At 45.1% G+C, this 18,433-nt stretch overlaps 1 protein-coding gene across 1 annotated transcript; it reads left to right on the forward strand.

The window, feature by feature from the left end:
- The first annotated feature begins 72 nt into the window (after window positions 1–72).
- Window positions 73–15,738, forward strand: LRRC8A (leucine rich repeat containing 8 VRAC subunit A). Its single transcript, XM_075260076.1, has 4 exons — window positions 73–208; window positions 1,646–1,756; window positions 8,065–10,222; window positions 13,116–15,738. Exons 3-4 carry the CDS (start codon window positions 8,072–8,074, stop codon window positions 13,389–13,391), a joined length of 2,427 nt encoding a protein of 808 aa, XP_075116177.1. The 5' UTR covers window positions 73–208; window positions 1,646–1,756; window positions 8,065–8,071; the 3' UTR covers window positions 13,392–15,738.
- The last annotated feature ends 2,695 nt before the right edge of the window (window positions 15,739–18,433 follow it).

The raw sequence follows: 18,433 nt of genomic DNA on the forward strand, positions 1-18,433 counted from the left end.
CCGCCCCCTAAGGTCTGTTTGTCCCAGGAACACTAGATCCTCCCTCCAACGCCGGATTACGGCTCCCAGACCCAGCCCTCGGGATACCGGCGGTCCTCCACCCCGGGACTAAGCGTCACTTCCGGGGGTGGGGATGTGGAACACTGCGGTGGCGAGGGACAAAGCGGAGAGTGACAGCAGGGGGACCGGCCACTGCCCGGGGCATCAGGTAGGATCAGGGGCTGGTGTTATACTGACCGCGTGGACCGTACCATCCCGGAATACGGGGGGAGAGGGGTGTATGTAAGGGGATGACAGGGAGAAATGTGTGGGCTGGGTATAGGGGAGAGTGGTGCCCTATGGGACTATATACATGTGTGTCTATCATATGTCATGGAGCAGTTGTCACTAATTAATGTAATTAACTCATTTTCAAGAAATGGTGTAAATTTAGGTGACAAAATTTACAAATTGACAATAATGTTGTCACTGCCACATTCAGTGTGTTCAGTTTATGAAGTTGAGGCATGGCCCCTGGCATAGCAAGCCTTGTATGCCCCAACACGTGGGCACCTTATCGGGTGATATCGCGTTCACGACGCTTTCGGAGAGGTGTGTCCGCTTTCCTCTGCGCCAATTATTAAACTGTCTTCGTATGTAAAGAGTAAGCCAAGTTCTTAGAATTTGTAATATAGTTTGCGTTTCAATTCTGCGCCATTTATGAAATCTCTGCTTGCTGTCAGTGTATGGAAACATGTAGCGTCATCATCTTGCCCAGCCTGGTATATTATAGAGATACGTACTGCTGTGTCAGCAGGGCAAGATCCAGAAGAGCTTGTGGGATATGCGTGCTGACATAGCGGCTAAAACCCACCTGTATGGACGGCCAAAGATTGCCTGATTTTACGGTGTAAACACATGCGGTTACGAATAAATGCACAATTATAACTTAAATTTGTACAATTACAGTGTGCACTCGCGTGTGGCCGCCAGTGATCGTACAATTGTGGTGTATAACCATGCAGATCATTGAATAAGCCCATATGGTGACTTTGGGCATGACATAAGATTGTGGTGTCTCACTGTCGTCATCGCAATAAAGTGCAGTTGCAAGGTAACGCAACGGTTACGAGAAATCCAAACCTGATAGATTTCTTGTGACTGTGTTGTCGCGGCAACTTGCGATTCGCAACGCACTCACTTTCATTATTTGCGATGATGGTCGAGAGATCCTGCGATCTGATGTCACGCCCAGAGTCACTGTGCAGCCCAATCTGAAATGACTAGGGAAAGCCATGATATTTCTGGGACCAGATAGAAACCCTCAGAATTTAGTTATCTTTAGGGTTGGGGAAGCTTGCGGCCTCTTTCATTAGGATGACTTGGTAGAAAGTGGTCGCCATTGTAGTGATACCGGGGCCTGAATGCGGCCCCCTTTTTATGTAGGTGATATATCCTATGAAAGCCCATGGCTTTGGGTTGTCTTTAGTCCTTTAATGTGGACTTACAAGAACCTTTTGAAATGGCGAGTACGGTACTTGCTAATTTTATTAGGCTTTACCGGGTTTTGTTGAGCCTGTGGTGAGTGCCAGTACCCTTTGGATTGGGGGCATCAGTAGGGGGGACCCCCAGACCACCCCTTTAATATGCTGTCATTTTCTTTCAGGTGTAGTTGCTCCCATGGAGTTGGGGACCTGCCGCTGTTTCCACACCTGTAATACATTGTGCTTGTTGTTTCACACTCCGTCAGAGCACAGATAGCATCCCCAATACCAAGGTAAGTGTCTGCCCACCAGAGCCGGGTAGCACACAGCAGCAAATCAGAATCCAGCTCTTCTTTTCCTCCAGCAGGTTGTGAAATAAGAGAACGGTTGTGATTGGTTGCTGTAATCCACTGCACTGACTATCTGCTCTCCTTATAGATCTGTGTGTACATTTCCTGCTGACTCAGCTGTAGATGGTGACACCACGCCCGCTCTCCCATTCAGTGCCAGCGCTGTTACCCTTGTACAGCTGCCAACAATCCCGTACAAACACCTTAAGTTTCTGCCAGCGCTCCGCACTACATTTTGCTGCAGAACACATTTCATTATTCTCCTTTATGTTCTCTTAGGTTATTTGCTTTTAGTACATTAGTAGGATGTGTGATGGGTGGGGGTCCATCAAATGTACTCCCATAATTCCAAATAGGAAAAGGCTACCTAGCCACCTACTCTCTGTGATGGCGGCTTGCCCTGAGAGATATATGGCCATCATCAACAGAAACAACGTGCCCCTCAATCTGCCTTGATGTCTTAACAAAAAAAAAAAAAGAAGTCTGTCATATGACTAAGGAATAAGTGTGCATGCTCATGGTGTGGCGGTCGCATGCAGCTGGGGTTCCTCATTGGAGACCACAAGCACGCAGGGTTTCGGCTGCAAGAGGATGCTGCGTTGTGAGCATGCACTTTTATTTGTTGCTATGGTTACACATTACGTACAAACCATGTATACTACTGCAGTCATTCATCTTTCCCCTACTTCTCTATATCCTACTGTGTTACTATAGATGTACCCTTATTACTACCATCATCCTATGTACTATAATTCTGCCATAGCGTGAGTTGTTCGCTTTACTTTAGTTATTGACAGTAGACCTACCGTGTGGCTGGATCTTGTAGCATCACAGATTATCAGGGGACGTTCACACAGTGGGATTTGTAGGAACTAAAAAATTCAGCTTCAGGAATTCAAGTTCACCATAGAATTTGCAAATTCCATTCCGGTATTTTTTCATCCCCAATTCATCCATCTGCAAATCATGACGTTTATTTTACGCTAGATGTAAAATCGGTGCCTGCCTCCCATTGCGTTGAATTTAGGTGGAATTTGGAGAAGTGTGATCAGACTCTTATAAGGCATTGAGTTTCTGTTCTGCCAGGCTGCAGTAGGTGTTACATGCGCCAAATTATCTTAGTGTCTGGTCTAGCAGTTTTGTACAACTTTCTGAGATGTTGGGTATATAAACATTCTGTTCTGGGTGGATTTGCAGCAAAAATCCACTGCATGTGTGACCTTACCATTCCTAAGTTTGCTACATGAAGGATCCTGGATTTCATGACTTCACCTTGGATCTTCCAGTATGTTTATTCTGCTCACTGACCCGAGGAATGTCCCTGCCTCCTACTGTTTATTTAGCTGTTTTATGTCACGCTTGCTCATGGCGGATGTATGCTCGCCCCTCAATATGGAGGAGACTTTTGCTTTAAAGGGACGTTCTCTAGGGAGAAGTTTGTTTTTCATATAGTAGAGCTTGCCGCTATTTCCCTTACTATATCGCCATCATGCACATCTGAAAACTGGCATAGAGGGATAGACAAATTCCCTCCACATTCTGGCGCAAAAGTGGGGTCTTTTTAGCACGCTAAAAATGTGGCACTGACGTTTTCTGACCTACTAGCCACTCTGACCCCTGGCCTGACAGATTTACTATAACATTCACCAAAAAATTGGTGAAATCCAAGTCAGTCTGTGTCACGCACAGGACCAATTGTGGTGCAGCAAAGTTATTAAGAAGCCGCTGGTGCTTAAAATATTTAGACCAATGAAAAATACAATTCAATGTGACAGCAATCCTATATGATAAATAAGGCCCTAAAATATTTTAGTGCTGGGTTATTACTACACCACCCGGCCCCCACTAATGTTGCACACAAAAATGGAGAGGACCACTCAGTGAAAGACTCCTGTATTCTTTGAGAAGACGTCTTGTTCCAGGAAGTTGTAGAACGTCTCGACAAGCAATGTTTTCTCTTTCACTTTTTTTTTTTCCATCTCATCTGTTTTCTGTTTATACGGATTTTATGCTGCTTTTCACACTAGTTAAAAAAGGGGATGAGGTGTATGTTCCTTATTTGAGAAGGGACACCCCTCCCCCAACACGATACCTTTAATGTGAATGAAGGTGTTTGACTTCGTCTAGAAAGTTTTTCCAGTAATTATTTTTTTTTGTTAGTGTGGCCTCTTGCGTCACATGGGTCTTTGTGGTAGTCACGATGATATAATGTTGTGTTTTGTACGTTTTATTGGGCAACCCTTCATAAGGCTGAACACGTGGACGAAAAAAGTTCTCCTTGCAGGAGGTGGACACTTTGACGGAGACCCTGACCTTAAACTGTCCCAGATTTATCAAAGTGTCTTAAATTGACATCTGCGTTGGAGTCTCTTTCATAGAGTCTGCCTAAAATCGGAGGACGAAAAAGTCCTGCATGCACATCTTTTTCGTCCAGCACTTTCAGATAAATAACAACAGACCCCATTAAAGTCAATGAGGTCTTTCGGGCTCTGTATGTATCCGCCATTTTAGCGCTCTGCCTTTCCGTTGTTCTGGTCCTCCAATTGACACCCTGGCGCTGATGTGATCTTAGCATTAGATTCTCTGGTCTGTTTACACGTTCTATTGGCTTAGAAAATGCCAAAAATATTTTCCAAAATTGTGGTGTATTTTCTTTCTCCCTGTCAGGTTGTCTTTGGAGTACGGGAGGAAATCCATGCAAACACAGAGAGAACATTCAAACTCCTTGCAGATGTTGTCCTTGGCAGGATTCAAACCCAGGACTCCAGCACTGCAAGGCTGCAGTGCTAACCACTGAGCCACTGTGTTACCCCAAATTATGATGTATTTTTGCATCACACTGTTGTAAATTAGGCCTCATCCCTTTCCGCTAACTATCATAGTGATATGTCTATGGTAGTGGTACATGATAGACACCATGATAGTACTTAAGGGCTAGGCCGCATCCTGCTTGTATAAGTTGTAAAAGTGTCTAAAATACTTGATAAATATGGTGCACAGCGTTTTTTAGCACAAATTACGCCAGAATTTTGGCACATTTTACATAATAAATCTGCCCTATAGTCTGTGACTGCCCTGTTTGTACGATTATATCCATAAACTCCATACTTGGCACAGACAGGTATCCATAGTACCTGAGCAGGGCCCTGCTTTCATATGGGGCATGGTTGTTATGGGTAACTGCTCCATTTTTCCTTAAACTGCTGTTGGGTCAACCCCTTGGGGTTGACTTTGTCCACAAGGGAGGAAGGTAGAGATGAAAATGTAGAATCTGCTTTAAAGACCTCTTCGAGGGGTCGGCTAACCGGCTGTTTTGAAACTACAACTCCCAGCATGCCCAGATGCTCTGCTGTTCTTAGAACTTTCATAGAAGTGATTGGAGCATGCTGGGAGTTGTAGTTTTACAGAAGCTAGAGTGACGAAGGTTGCTGACTTCTGTGTTAGCCGTTTATGGCTTATTCACAGGATTTTTGGTGTCACTTGACTAATTTTCATAAAGGGGATCACCAACTCCCATCTCATCTAATGAGACCTGAAAGGAAAGGTGATGTCACATTTAGACCCCCCTTCCTCTCCATTCGCTTCTACGGGAGTCACAACTCCATAGTTTTCATGGCAACCATAGATATGAATGGAGAGAGCCGCCTCACTTAGCAGGATGGGAGGGCGGAAGATCTCTGTTGGCGAAGTTATCAGAGACTACCAGGTTTCAATAGGTAACAATGACTGATGTCTGCCATTATAGGTCTAAGTAGTTGTCACACACCCCCGTGACAGATTTTGTCCCCTATAGAGGGACCATATAACTACATGGAAAACTGTATCCGATATACCTGCCCTCCTATATTACATTGTAACTCAAAAGATTTACCATTAACGGCTCTGGGAAAGCTGGGTACGGCAAGGTTTTGGTTATTGCCAAGCTTTTGTGGATCAGAAATCCTCACTGGGGGAAGGGGTTTCGTGTTCGTGCCTATTAGGTAACGCATCTTCCATACCACGCTGGCCCTGACTCCAGCAGACCATGTTTGGCCATGTTGTGGAGGGTTCTGGCCCTCAGGTTGGTGTGCGGCCAGTCTTAGTAATCATTTATGTCAGGAGAATTCTTGGCTGCTTACCCAACACTAGAAGACATCTTATTGTGTGGACTTTGATGTCTTGTGTTTTTTACTGTGCGTCACCTTGTATTGTGTATTTTGTGACTAGTTCGAGCTGAATCTGGTTAGAGGAAGCTGAGCTCATACTGTTTTTGTCGCACAGCGTCCCGCTACCGGCATGCTATAGTGTTTTGGTTTTTACGTCTTTATATGCAGACAGACACCATGTGACTAATAACTGTGACTTAGTACAGTAGATATCTCCTCTCCTTCCCTCATTGATGTAAGTGGAGCTATTCACATGTCCTGTTTTTTGACTATCCACTTTATTGGGCATGTACATGTCCTATTTTTGTCCTTTTTCAGCTGTGGATTAGTAGACTCTATGGACCTCTGGGTGCGGCAATGCTGTGCTTGGATTATGTATAGGTCTGCATTAGGGCCTTATAGTGTCTCCGTGTTTATCTATATTCTCCCCTAGATGGGGAGGGTGATGCTCGTAAATGTATTCTGGGGATGCTTACGCTATTTTTGTTGATGTGGGCTCAGGCTTGTGAAGGGTGACCTTGTGTATGTCTCCTAATGGGATGATTCAGCTGGTGTGTGGGAAGCGGGTGTATTAACCCAACCCTGCGCTTTACTGGGCTGGTCTGAAATCATTGGGAAATGGACATCTGGAGCTCCAGCTAAAGGGTCCTTCGAGGGTTAATGAACCGCTGTAAATCATATATCCCAGATTATCTGTTACCTTATAAATTGGTCTTTAGTTGCTGGCTTTGCTTTGAGCATGACCCATTTTGTGGATGTTACGGGTGTCAGACTCCCTCCAATCTCATTAGGATAAGTCATTAATATATCAGGCCCCAAAACCCCCTTTATATGTGAACAGATTTCTGGTCCCAAACGGATTTTTCTGCTGATGACCTCTCCCCAGCTCTGCTCCTATTACTTGAATAGAAGAGTCTACATGTGCTCTCTGCTGCAGCTGCTTCCGACTTACTCCCACATATCACATACTGACGACCTTTTGGGGCTGAACAACCCCATTATGGACTGATTTTCGTTTTCCAGGGACAGCACTATGTCTGTCCATCCACCATCTTTAATATTTGGCTAGCCCCATTTCCATGAATGGAGACAAGCTGCAATACCTAACAATGCCATGGACAGAAGTGGTGCTGTTTCTAAAATAAAAAAACAACAATACATCTGTATTCATGATTCTGGACAAAGCCTAGTAATTTGCAATTCTTGTGTCAGTAGAACATTACTAGGTGGCTTGGTAAGGAATGCAGAGTCTTGTAGTTCCTCAGCACAAATTCTGCAAAGCATTAACGTAACACTGCATTAAATGGGTTTCCAAGACTATGGTATTGATAGGTCATCTTTATCAGGTTGTTCAGAGTTAAACATCTAGCATCTCCATCGATCAGCTTTTTATAGCGGTGAAGCGTTTGGATGAGCATAGTGGCTTCTTTGCTGAATACCAAGCACAGCGCCGTACATAGTATAGTGGCTGTGCCTGGTATTGCAGCTCAGAGCCATTCACTTGAATAGAACTGAGCTGCAAACAGACCATGTGATGAATGAACCTGGCCTATAAAGTGGAGGCAGCACTTACTTAATAGCTGCTTCTTCTTCATATAGCGGACCACCACTGATCTAATATTGATGAACTATCCCCCATTGTGAACTCACTTCAGTAATGCAGAGGTTAAGAGAAGACAGGCGTCCCTTGACAATAGTGTGTAATCTCCAGCCACAGCGTGGTTTCCTGTCCGTTCTCTTCCCCGCAGCTGTCTATGTCATTTGATTATTTTGTGGCTTAAAATGTCCGTTCTGTTTGGATTTTTAATGTCAAAGTCCCCCTTTCTCCATTGTGGGGCTGTAAGAGCTCAGAATAGACCTCGACACACTGTTTGAGTAGATTAGTTGATTTAAGTCAACATCTCTTGTGTGACAAAAATTCCCGAAAGGGAAAAAAGCAGCGATTATATCATCGATTTCTTGAATTGAATCTCCATTGTATGTGTCTAATCCCTTCCCCATGTCTAATCTCTGTGTGACTGTCCTTACCTGTCCCCTGCCGGTATAAATAGCTGTCAGGTTACTGCTGGGATTGTACTAAAACCTCTTCTGTTTGCTTGTTTCCAGGTGAGCCATGATTCCCGTAACAGAGCTGCGGTATTTTGCAGACACGCAACCGGCTTATCGTATCTTGAAGCCATGGTGGGATGTCTTCACGGACTACATCTCCATCGTCATGCTCATGATAGCCGTATTTGGGGGTACCCTGCAGGTCACGCAGGACAAGATGATCTGCCTGCCTTGTAAATGGGTCACCCATGACAGTTGTAATGATTCGTACCGTGCCTGGACTCCTGCAGAACCTGAGTACACCAACAGTAGCTTGGGACCTCCACCATCACTAGGTCCAACCGGCATCAAATATGACTTGGATAGACATCAGTATAACTACGTTGACGCCGTGTGCTATGAGAACCGTCTGCACTGGTTCGCAAAATACTTTCCTTACCTCGTTTTGCTGCACACGTTGATTTTCTTGGCCTGTAGTAATTTCTGGTTTAAGTTTCCCCGCACTAGCTCCAAGTTGGAGCATTTTGTCTCCATCTTGCTCAAGTGCTTTGACTCGCCCTGGACTACTCGAGCCTTGTCTGAGACCGTGGTGGAAGAAAGTGATACCAAGCCCGCTGGTGGAAAGATGAATGGCTCAGTGGACAAGAAGTCTTCTACGGCCAGTGAAGATGTGGAAGCCACTGTGCCCATGCTTCAGAGGAGTAAGTCCAGGGTGGAGCAGGGGATCGTCGACAGATCTGAGACTGGAGTCCTGGATAAAAAGGAGGGTGAGCAAGCCAAAGCCTTGTTTGAGAAGGTAAAAAAGTTCCGGACACATGTGGAAGAAGGGGATATAGTATACAGGCTGTACATGCGGCAGACAATCATCAAAGTCATCAAGTTCATCCTGATCCTCTGCTACACGGTGTATTATGTTAGTAGCATTACTTTTGATGTGGACTGTAAGGTGGACATTGAAAGCCTCACTGGTTACCGAATGTATCGCTGTGCCCACCCATTGGCCACTCTCTTCAAAATCTTGGCTTCCTTCTACATCAGCCTTGTGGGCTTTTATGGCCTTGTCTGCGTATACACACTCTGGTGGATGTTGAGAAGATCCTTGAAAAAATATTCCTTTGAATCCATCCGAGAGGAAAGCAGCTACAGCGACATTCCCGATGTGAAGAACGACTTTGCTTTCATGCTACACCTCATAGACCAGTACGATCCACTCTACTCCAAGCGCTTTGCCGTCTTTTTGTCGGAAGTAAGCGAGAACAAATTGAGACAGCTCAACCTCAATCATGAGTGGACACTGGACAAGTTACGGCAGAGAATCACTAAGAACTCTCAGGACAAGCTTGAGCTGCATCTCTTCATGTTGAGCGGTATCCCTGACACTGTGTTTGATCTTGTCGAGCTGGAGGTCCTAAAACTGGAACTTATCCCAGATGTCACCATCCCTCCAAGCATTGCCCAACTTACAGGTCTCAAAGAACTCTGGTTGTACCACACGGCAGCTAAAATTGAGGCACCAGCTTTGGCCTTTCTCCGAGAGAACCTGAAGTCTTTACACATCAAGTTTACGGATATCAAGGAGATTCCCCTATGGATCTATAGTCTGAAAAACTTGGAGGAGCTACATCTGACCGGTAACCTAAGTGCTGAGAACAATAGATATATAGTCATCGATGGTCTACGGGAGTTGAAGAGGTTAAAAGTGTTGAGACTGAAGAGCAACCTGACTAAGTTGCCTCAAGTTGTGACTGATGTGGGCGTACATCTGCAGAAGCTTTCTGTCAACAATGAGGGCACCAAGCTGATGGTCCTCAACAGTCTTAAAAAGATGGTGAATCTTACAGAACTGGAGCTGGTGCGCTGTGATCTGGAGAGGATCCCTCACTCCATTTTCAGTCTTCACAACCTTCAGGAGATAGATTTGAAGGACAATAACCTAAAGACCATCGAAGAGATCATCAGCTTCCAGCACTTGCATAGACTGACCTGCCTGAAGCTCTGGTACAACCATATTGCCTACATACCAATTCAGATTGGCAATCTGGCTAGCCTTGAGCGCCTCTACCTTAACCGCAACAAGATAGACAAAATACCAATTCAGCTATGCTTGTGCCGAAAGCTTCGGCATCTTGACCTGAGCCACAATACTCTAACTAGCATCCCATCGGAGATTGGACAACTACAGAACTTGCAGTATTTTGCGGTGACTGCCAACCACGTGAGTATTATTTACTTGCTGTTGAATAAGTATTTGCACCCCTGATCCTTTTAAAGTGTCCTAAGATTGTCCTAAGATTGGTCCGACTGCTGAGAACCTCCACTGATCACTAGAGTGAGGGTCAGATGGAATAGTAGTCTGAGCATGCTCACTGCATTCCCCATTCAGTCTCCATGGAGTTAACAATGCACAGTGTTCAGCAATTTCCAGCAGTGCCATAAAGAAGTAATGGAGCAGCAGTGCACATGCTCAGTCTACCACTCCCTCCGATCCCTGTTCTTGTGATTGATGGGGGTCCCAGCAGGCAGTCAATCTTTCCCCCACTATTCAGCTAGTTATTACCTATCCTGTGGATAATGTGAAATCTTGGGCCAAGCCCTTAAAATGGGGATTCCTACTGTGTAAATTGATGTGGAATAAATTTATGAATGGTTAGGGGCACTGCACTCTGGGACCACCACCAATCCTAAAACAAAAGCTCGTAGTGCTGCTTCTCCCACACGTTGATGACGCATTCTTTAGGATAGGTCATCAATATGTGATGGGAGGATTGTCCGACTCCTGGGATCCAAACTGATCAACTATTTGAGGAAGCGGTGATGCTGTAGCCATACCCTACGCTGATGACATCACTTCACATGGTACCACTGCAGCTCAGTCTCATTCAAGTGTACTACCAAACAAAGTAACTCCGTTAGAGAAGACCCGTCCTCTCTCCTATCTACTTGCATTTCCATGAAACCGTACAAAATAACAATTTTGATGTATCTGGTCTTAAAACTCTGCTGTGCCATACCTCTGTTGTTCCTACTGGAAATGTATAAATTAAATGGGCCTAACCATCTTTTATGCCAAAAGGGAGTTCCCCTACAGACTCTGACACTGTTAGCACTGATATCAGACTCTTTAGGGACACAACGCCAACTGTTAATACCTATTTGTCAGTTTATTTATTTCCAGGAGGAATAATAGAGGTGCAGACATTGAAATTGTTACATTTTGTCAGTGTACCCTTGGCCTTTAAGGAGTTAACAGGATCGGATGTTAATATACCCGCTGCACAGTAACCATTGCATTATTTGGCTATTTTTATCAGCCAGAACATTTTCTATAAACCACATTTTAATAATTGAAGACTTTCAGTATTTTGTTACGTCTGATGAAGCCGCAGTCAATAACCTGACCTGTTCTCCCGGAGATGGATGCAAAAAGTGTATTTTGGATGTTTTTTATATGATGAGACATCCAGTAGTAGAATCTGCTGACATCAGCTCTACTGTAGCGCTTTCCATCCTGTTGCAAAACTACACTCCCCAGCATGTCCTGTCAGGACCTACTGGGTGTTCTAATTCTCCAGCAGTTGGGGAACCACTGCTTGGTGACCACTGCTATAGAGGGTGGTGGTTGCAGCCATGTCGAGCAATAATTTTACAGCTTGCTGCTTTACTGTCATGGACTGTGTTATGGTAGTTGCTAGAATGGAGTTATTAAAAGTAGGTTCTCCCTGGATTGGCATGGATCCAGTAGGCCCAGGTTTCCACATTCCTTCCTGTGACTTTTAGTATTGGGCACCACTCCCTATGTCCCTGTCAAACCAGATAGATTAGGGTTGAATTTAGGAGAGCTATATTTACATGCTGTGACCTGGACCACACTGAAACAACAAATGCCAAGTTGTAGGGTGTGTTAGCCGTTACGGGCCACCAGACCACACAGCTAACACGCCCTGAGATGGGGCAGCGTCACCTACTAGATCCTTATTACACCATGGAGAACAGCTGATCTGCTGGGCTCTGGCATAACTGAAGGATAAGTCATCAATTAAGTTCCGGAAAACTCCTTTAAAGGGGTTGGCTTCAATATTGTGTTAAGAGAGTGCAGCATTAATGAGGGAGGGAGTGGCGCGGGATTCCTCCGCTCAGGATTCCTATCTATTGACCAGAGTGAAAAGGGTTAATAAAGAGGGTCACCTTCTGGAAGCCCTCTCCTACATGACACAGAGAATACTATTGATTTTATTAGGAAAAGTGTAATTCCACTTTTCTCCTGTGGTGATGCTGCAGGGAAATTCGAACACTTAAAGGGATTCTACCCCTATATCGGGTTTTTTTGTGCTTTATATGTCGGAATAGCCCTTAGAAAGGCTATTTGTCTCTCACCTTTAGAAGCGGACTCCGCGGCGCCGTTCCTTAGAAATACTGGTTTTAACTGGTATGCAAATGAGTTCTCTTGCAACATGTGGGGGGCTTCCCCACTGCTGCCAGAGAACTCTCGCCAACGACGCCTCCATCTTCAACAGCAACCATGTCGTCTTCCGGCTGGGGTCACACTCCGCTCAGTATGCTCCTGTAGTTCTGTACTGCGCAAGAGTGGAGTGTGACCCCAGCCGGAAGAAGACGTGGTTGCTGTTGAACATGAAGGCGTCGCTGGAGAGAGTTCTCTGGCAGCTGTGGGGACGCCCCCATTGCTGCGAGAGAACTCATTTGCATACTGGTAAAAACCGGTATTTCTACAGAACGGCGGGCCAGAGGCGACTGAGCAAAGTAGGAGACGAATAGCTTTTCTTAAGGCTATTCCGACGTGGTAATTAGAAAAAATGTTGGTTTAGTGATAGAATCCCTTTAATGGCAGATTTCCCAAAGATAAAACAGTTATAAAGAGTGTCTTGCCCTTGTCTCTTGATTGATATTGTGAAAAGTGTAATACCACTTTTCTCCTGTAGAAGTGCTGCAGGGAAATTTAACAGGTATCATCAAAGATTACAACTGATTGCTGGTGGTCCCAGAATGTGGACACTTAGTGATTGGTTTATTGTCAAGGGATCCTTGTAACAGTAGGGATTGTCTTTAGTAGAGCACCCCTTAATTTTTCTCTTCTTTTTACCTCTCCATAGATCGAAAACCTGCCTCCGGAGCTCTTCCAGTGCAAGAAACTCCGTACTCTGAATCTAGGGAACAACGCCCTGCAGTCTCTGCCGTCCAGGGTGGGCGAGCTCACCAACCTGGCTCAGATGGAGCTGCGAGGCAACAGACTGGAGTGTCTTCCTGTGGAGCTCGGGGACTGTCACCTCCTCAAGCGAAGCGGACTAGTAGTGGAGGAGGACTTGTTCAACACTTTGCCTCTGGAAGTTAAGGAGAAGTTAACACGAGCCGACAAGGAACCTGTGTGAGGACAACACTGAATCTTGCTCCATAGGACAAGGGGATCCCGTTCCTGTCACTGTGGGGTGTGGAGAATCTACAAATTCTAGATCCCAAAAATGGACCATGTCCCGATTAGCACTGAACAAAATAACCTGACATCTGCCGACCGGTCCTATTAGGGACACCATACTGGATGACCCTGGAAGGGAAGGAAGGCCGCCACCCATTCCTGTTGTGCACAGCCTGCCTATCTCCAGGCAGACAGCTCGAAGTGAAGTAATTGCCGCCATCCCATGCTTCTTCCTCTCATGCTATTTTTAGGAAGGACTCCCTCTGCTATTTTTTGATGTGCTGTTATCTTCTCGACTGAACTTTTTGTTCTTTTTAGTTTGACTATTTTTGGGTTTGCATGACATGGGGAAGACCCAGATCCTATGGAGTCTTGTTATACAGGTTCCCAGCACTCCTGCTAAGCTCTTTGTGAATAACCTCCAATGTGGACCACTGTGCCAAAGTGTGGGGATAATATATTAACCAAGTGCCCTCTGCCCTGACTGTACACGGGTGACTATGGGGAAGGGCTGCAGCATGTACGTTGCCTTTCAGTTGTGTAACATAGAGACCTAATGGAAACCTGTGTATATAGCTCTAGGCGCACCTCACCTATATATTCTTCTATATTTTCTATTGGTTTAGAAACATTTGAACATCAGAAATTTTGATTGTTGAAGCCTCAATAGGTCAGCTGTAATACCAAGAGTAACCACTACAATATATACAGCGCTGTGCTTCGAATTGATATTGGTATACAGTGAAGAGGTTGCAGCGCTCACGCAATTATAGTGGCCTCTTCAACCAGCTGATCAGCAGGGGTCCTGGGTATCAGACCTCACCAATCACATATTGATGACCAGTTCAAAGGGTAGACCATCAGTATGTATGTCCTGTAAAATCCCTTTAATGATTGGTGAGGGTCTCTGCACCCAGATCCCTGCTCCTGGCTTATGACGGCAAACGATACCTGCTCTTTAAAATAACACTCCAAACCAAAATGATCCTGTTAGGGGGCGAAGCATGACGTGTTCTCTTCTGAATCCTTGTCATGCTCCTCCCGCAGTACGAAGCATAGCAGAGTATATCAATTTTGTCTAGTGTTTCTTTAAAGGGGTTGTGCCGAGTTTACCACTTGTCAGCTTTCACGGGGTAGGTGATATATCTAGTTGGAGGTTCTTGACCCCTGCTCTTGTACGCCCACCTGAATAGAGCGGTGAAACTTTTAGGTGCTGAGCACTGTCCTCTGCTTCCTTCCTGTAGCCCCATAGAGTCTAAAAAGAAGAGCAGTACCCCTACACAACAGCCATTCTCTGCCAATTGGACAGTTGCAACTTGGCACATCCCCTTTAAGACTACATTTTAGCAAGGGAAAACCCAGTCCTAATCTTCTAATGGAAATCACAAATACATGTTAGAAGATGACACTGCTAAGGCTATGTTCACATCTGCGCCGGAGTCTCTGCCAAAAATTGGCAGAAGAAAAAGTCCGGCACAGAGGACTATTTCCTCCGTTCGTTTCAGTTTTAAAACACCGGACCTCATTATAGTCCATTAATTATAGTCAATGGGGTCCGACCCGGCCCCTGTGTGTTACCGCTATTTTAGTGGTACTTCTCTGTTCTGATCCTCCATGGGACTAGAACAAAGGAGAGAGCGTGTAGTGCACAACTGGTGTCAAATGTGTGATCTCAGACCACTACCAATTCTCCAGGGGGGTTGTTTACCATATTCTGGAAATCCATAGTGGTCTTAGATCATAGACATATTTCCCCCCCCCCCATATCTATTGAATGGACCTCCCCTTTAAGGCCCTGGGTTATAGTTTACATACAGTGAAACATCTGAGGACCAGTAACCTGTCAGCTGTAGATAGTGCACCGCCGGCTGTGCTTGTCCACATTGTGCCCTACAGATACGTGTTACATGTTGTCGATTAACCCCTTATCTCTACCGGGCCCCTGTGCGTTATACTAGATAGGAGGTTCGTCACTGAGATATGGGCATTGTCCCTCCCCACCCGGCCCTTCCACACTTACCACGCAGCTGATGCCGACCTAATGGGACAGCCATGTTATTCCGCTCTTGAGCGTCTGCTTTGCCAAACATACATTTCTTTGCACACAGGGCATTGACCATCATTATATGGCGGCACATTTTACTTATCAGGACCGTTCAACTGTGTTTTCTGCCTTTTTATTTTATTTTAAGTAACGGTGGATTAGGACAAAGACAGTTCCCACCATGGACATTTCATTTTTTATTCGTGCATTTTAAAGGGACAGTACCATTAAAATGTCGCTGTAATTACCTCATCAAAATACCCCAAATTGTTGACTTTTTTGGGTGAGGGGTTCTTTAGTATAGGGATGTATACATGGAGGTCAATGCACACATTTTGTTGGTACTGCCATTCTGGACGTTTCGTTGCGCTCACATGGGGCTTATTTTAATGTAAATGATATTTATTAGTTTAGTTTTACGCTTTCTCAGCCATGTGCCTGTTGCATGAGATCCTGCAGTCCAAAGACTTGATCTTTCAGCTTCTTCGCTACGCTAATGTCTTCCATACCCTGCAGATGATCTAGAGATTTGCGCATTTCTTTGCTTGTTCAGTTTTGCGCCATATTGTCCATCGCCCCTGAGGGTTTTCTATATGACTTGTTACGTTCAGTCACCTGCATCAGGTGGCTTTTTTTTGTCTTAACAGAACTTTGTTTCATTTTTGGCTTCAAAGGAAATTGTTCATGTCTGACACTTGTTCTCCATATTTGCAAAGATCTTAAGTAAAAACACTTTAGTCCAATGACATTTCCGTGTGTAAGAGTTTTATTTGTCGCCGCCATGATTCTAAGGCTCTGTGCGCAGGCAGTCACATGGTACACAACACCTTTGTATCACAGGTTACACATTGACCGGGGGATGCACTATTCTCGCAGACCACCTATGAATAAGTGATATAGCTTAAAGGGCTATACCAGTCGCAGCAAGTTACCCCTTATTCACAGGTTGGGGGGATAGTTTGTTGATTGTTGCGGTCTGACCGCTGGGACCTCCACCATTATTATTCACCGCAGTTTGAATGCAGGGACAGGTTGGAAATGTAGACCACCGCTTTGTAATTTGCAATGGGAGCACCATACATTGGCTAGTTGCAGTGGTATGCATGTCGAACCTGCCACCCCATACAAACTGAGTGCAAAATACCCCAGTTCTTGTAATTGGTAAGGGTCCCCTACTGATCAGCCTCTGAAACCCTCTCTACTGTCTGAAGGGGTTGACTTGTGACTGGAATACACCTGGGAATGCCGCTTGAGCCTCCTCCGATATTACATAGGATCTTCTCTAAGTATCAGAATGTAATTCAGCCTCCACATTCAGTCATGAGCGTGAAGCCTTAGGCTAGGTCTAGTTGTCCCAAGATAAGACCTACTACAAATCCTGCAAGATTTCTACCCAAGTCCCAAACACTTTACAGAAACCAGGCAACTTTTTAGCTCAGTCCATTTGTACAAGTAGTGATTGGCTGCAATACCTGACACAGTCAATAGACAAGAGTGGCGCTGTTTCTGAACAGCGCCAAGCTGAAGGACATTGAGGTAGCCCCTTTATTTTTGCAATTGTTGGAAAGTCTCATAAAGGGAGTGTGTCTTCAGACCCCAGCATATCACCCCAGCCCTGCAGATAGATAGGTTAGTGTCACCAGAACCAGCATATCACCCCAGCCCTGCAGATAGATAGGTTAGTGTCACCAGACCCCGCATATCACCCCAGCCCTGCAGATAGATAGGTTAGTGTCACCAGACCCCGCATATCACCCCAGCCCTGCAGATAGATAGGTTAGTGTCACCAGACCCCGCATATCACCCCAGCCCTGCAGATAGATAGGTTAGTGTCACCAGACCCCGCATATCACCCCAGCCCTGCAGATAGATAGGTTAGTGTCACCAGACCCCGCATATCACCCCAGCCCTGCAGATAGATAGGTTAGTGTCACCAGACCCCGCATATCACCCCAGCCCTGCAGATAGATAGGTTAGTGTCACCAGACCCCGCATATCACCCCAGCCCTATAGATAGATAGGTTAGTGTCACCAGACCCCGCATATCACCCCAGCCCTGCAGATAGATAGGTTACTGTCACCAGACCCCGCATATCACCCCAGCCCTGCAGATAGATAGGTTACTGTCACCAGACCCAGCATATAGATAGGTTAGGGTCACCTGACTCGTACAGTGTTTTCCCCTTGTGAGTTGCTCTCTCCATTACTGAGATATTGCTGTTTTTGCCAATATGCAAATTAGCTCTTTGCAGGGAAAAAGAGGCCGCCATTGTTCCAATATCTTGGCAACAAAGGCAGAAATTCACAAGGAGAAAACACTGTTAGGTTAGGGTCACCTGAATCAATCCATCTGCGGGTCTGGGTTGCTATTTTGGGATCAGATGCCACACTCCCTTTCACTCTTTACTATGTAGTAGATTGCAGAGCGTGATCTAATACATTGTAGCTATGTTACATCTATACATTCTGCAGTCTATAGGGTTCTGTGGTCTTTCCACTTGGACTATGGGGGTCTTGCACCTATAATATGTATATATGAACGCACACAGAGGGGCGGTATACCCTGCCATCTTGACTAGGAAGCGAGCGCAGTGCCACTATAATAAGGGCGATATGCCCGTACCCAGAAATGTGTTTGCTAATTCCTGCCTGGAAATACTCTTTGCTTTTCCTCCTCCTTATTTGTTTCCTGTTTTCTATGGCTTTCCTTTCCTTTAATCGTGTCCTCCTTAAAGTGACAGAACCTGTGCTAGTAACATCCTCGTCTAGTGTCATATTTTTATTTATTTTTTCTTCAGTTTTTTAATTTATTTTTTTCCATTTAAAATAATTTGTCACTTTTACCACTTTGTATATGCAGCTCTTATGCAAACCTATGTGTATCCATAGAAACAGACTACGACCACACTGTATAATCTGATGCAAATATTCCATAAGAGAGATGTGATGAGGGA

This window comes from Leptodactylus fuscus, chromosome 11 (genome assembly GCF_031893055.1).
Source record: "Leptodactylus fuscus isolate aLepFus1 chromosome 11, aLepFus1.hap2, whole genome shotgun sequence".
NCBI classification, from domain to species: Eukaryota; Metazoa; Chordata; class Amphibia; order Anura; family Leptodactylidae; genus Leptodactylus; species Leptodactylus fuscus.

Excerpts from the sequence above, each read along its gene's own strand:
- LRRC8A (XM_075260076.1), top strand. The coding sequence starts at position 8,072 with ATGATTCCCGTAACAGAGCTGCGGTATTTTGCAGACACGCAACCGGCT. Across the intron at positions 10,223-13,115 it reads TTGCGGTGACTGCCAACCAC|ATCGAAAACCTGCCTCCGGA; the intron begins GTGAGTATTATT and ends ACCTCTCCATAG.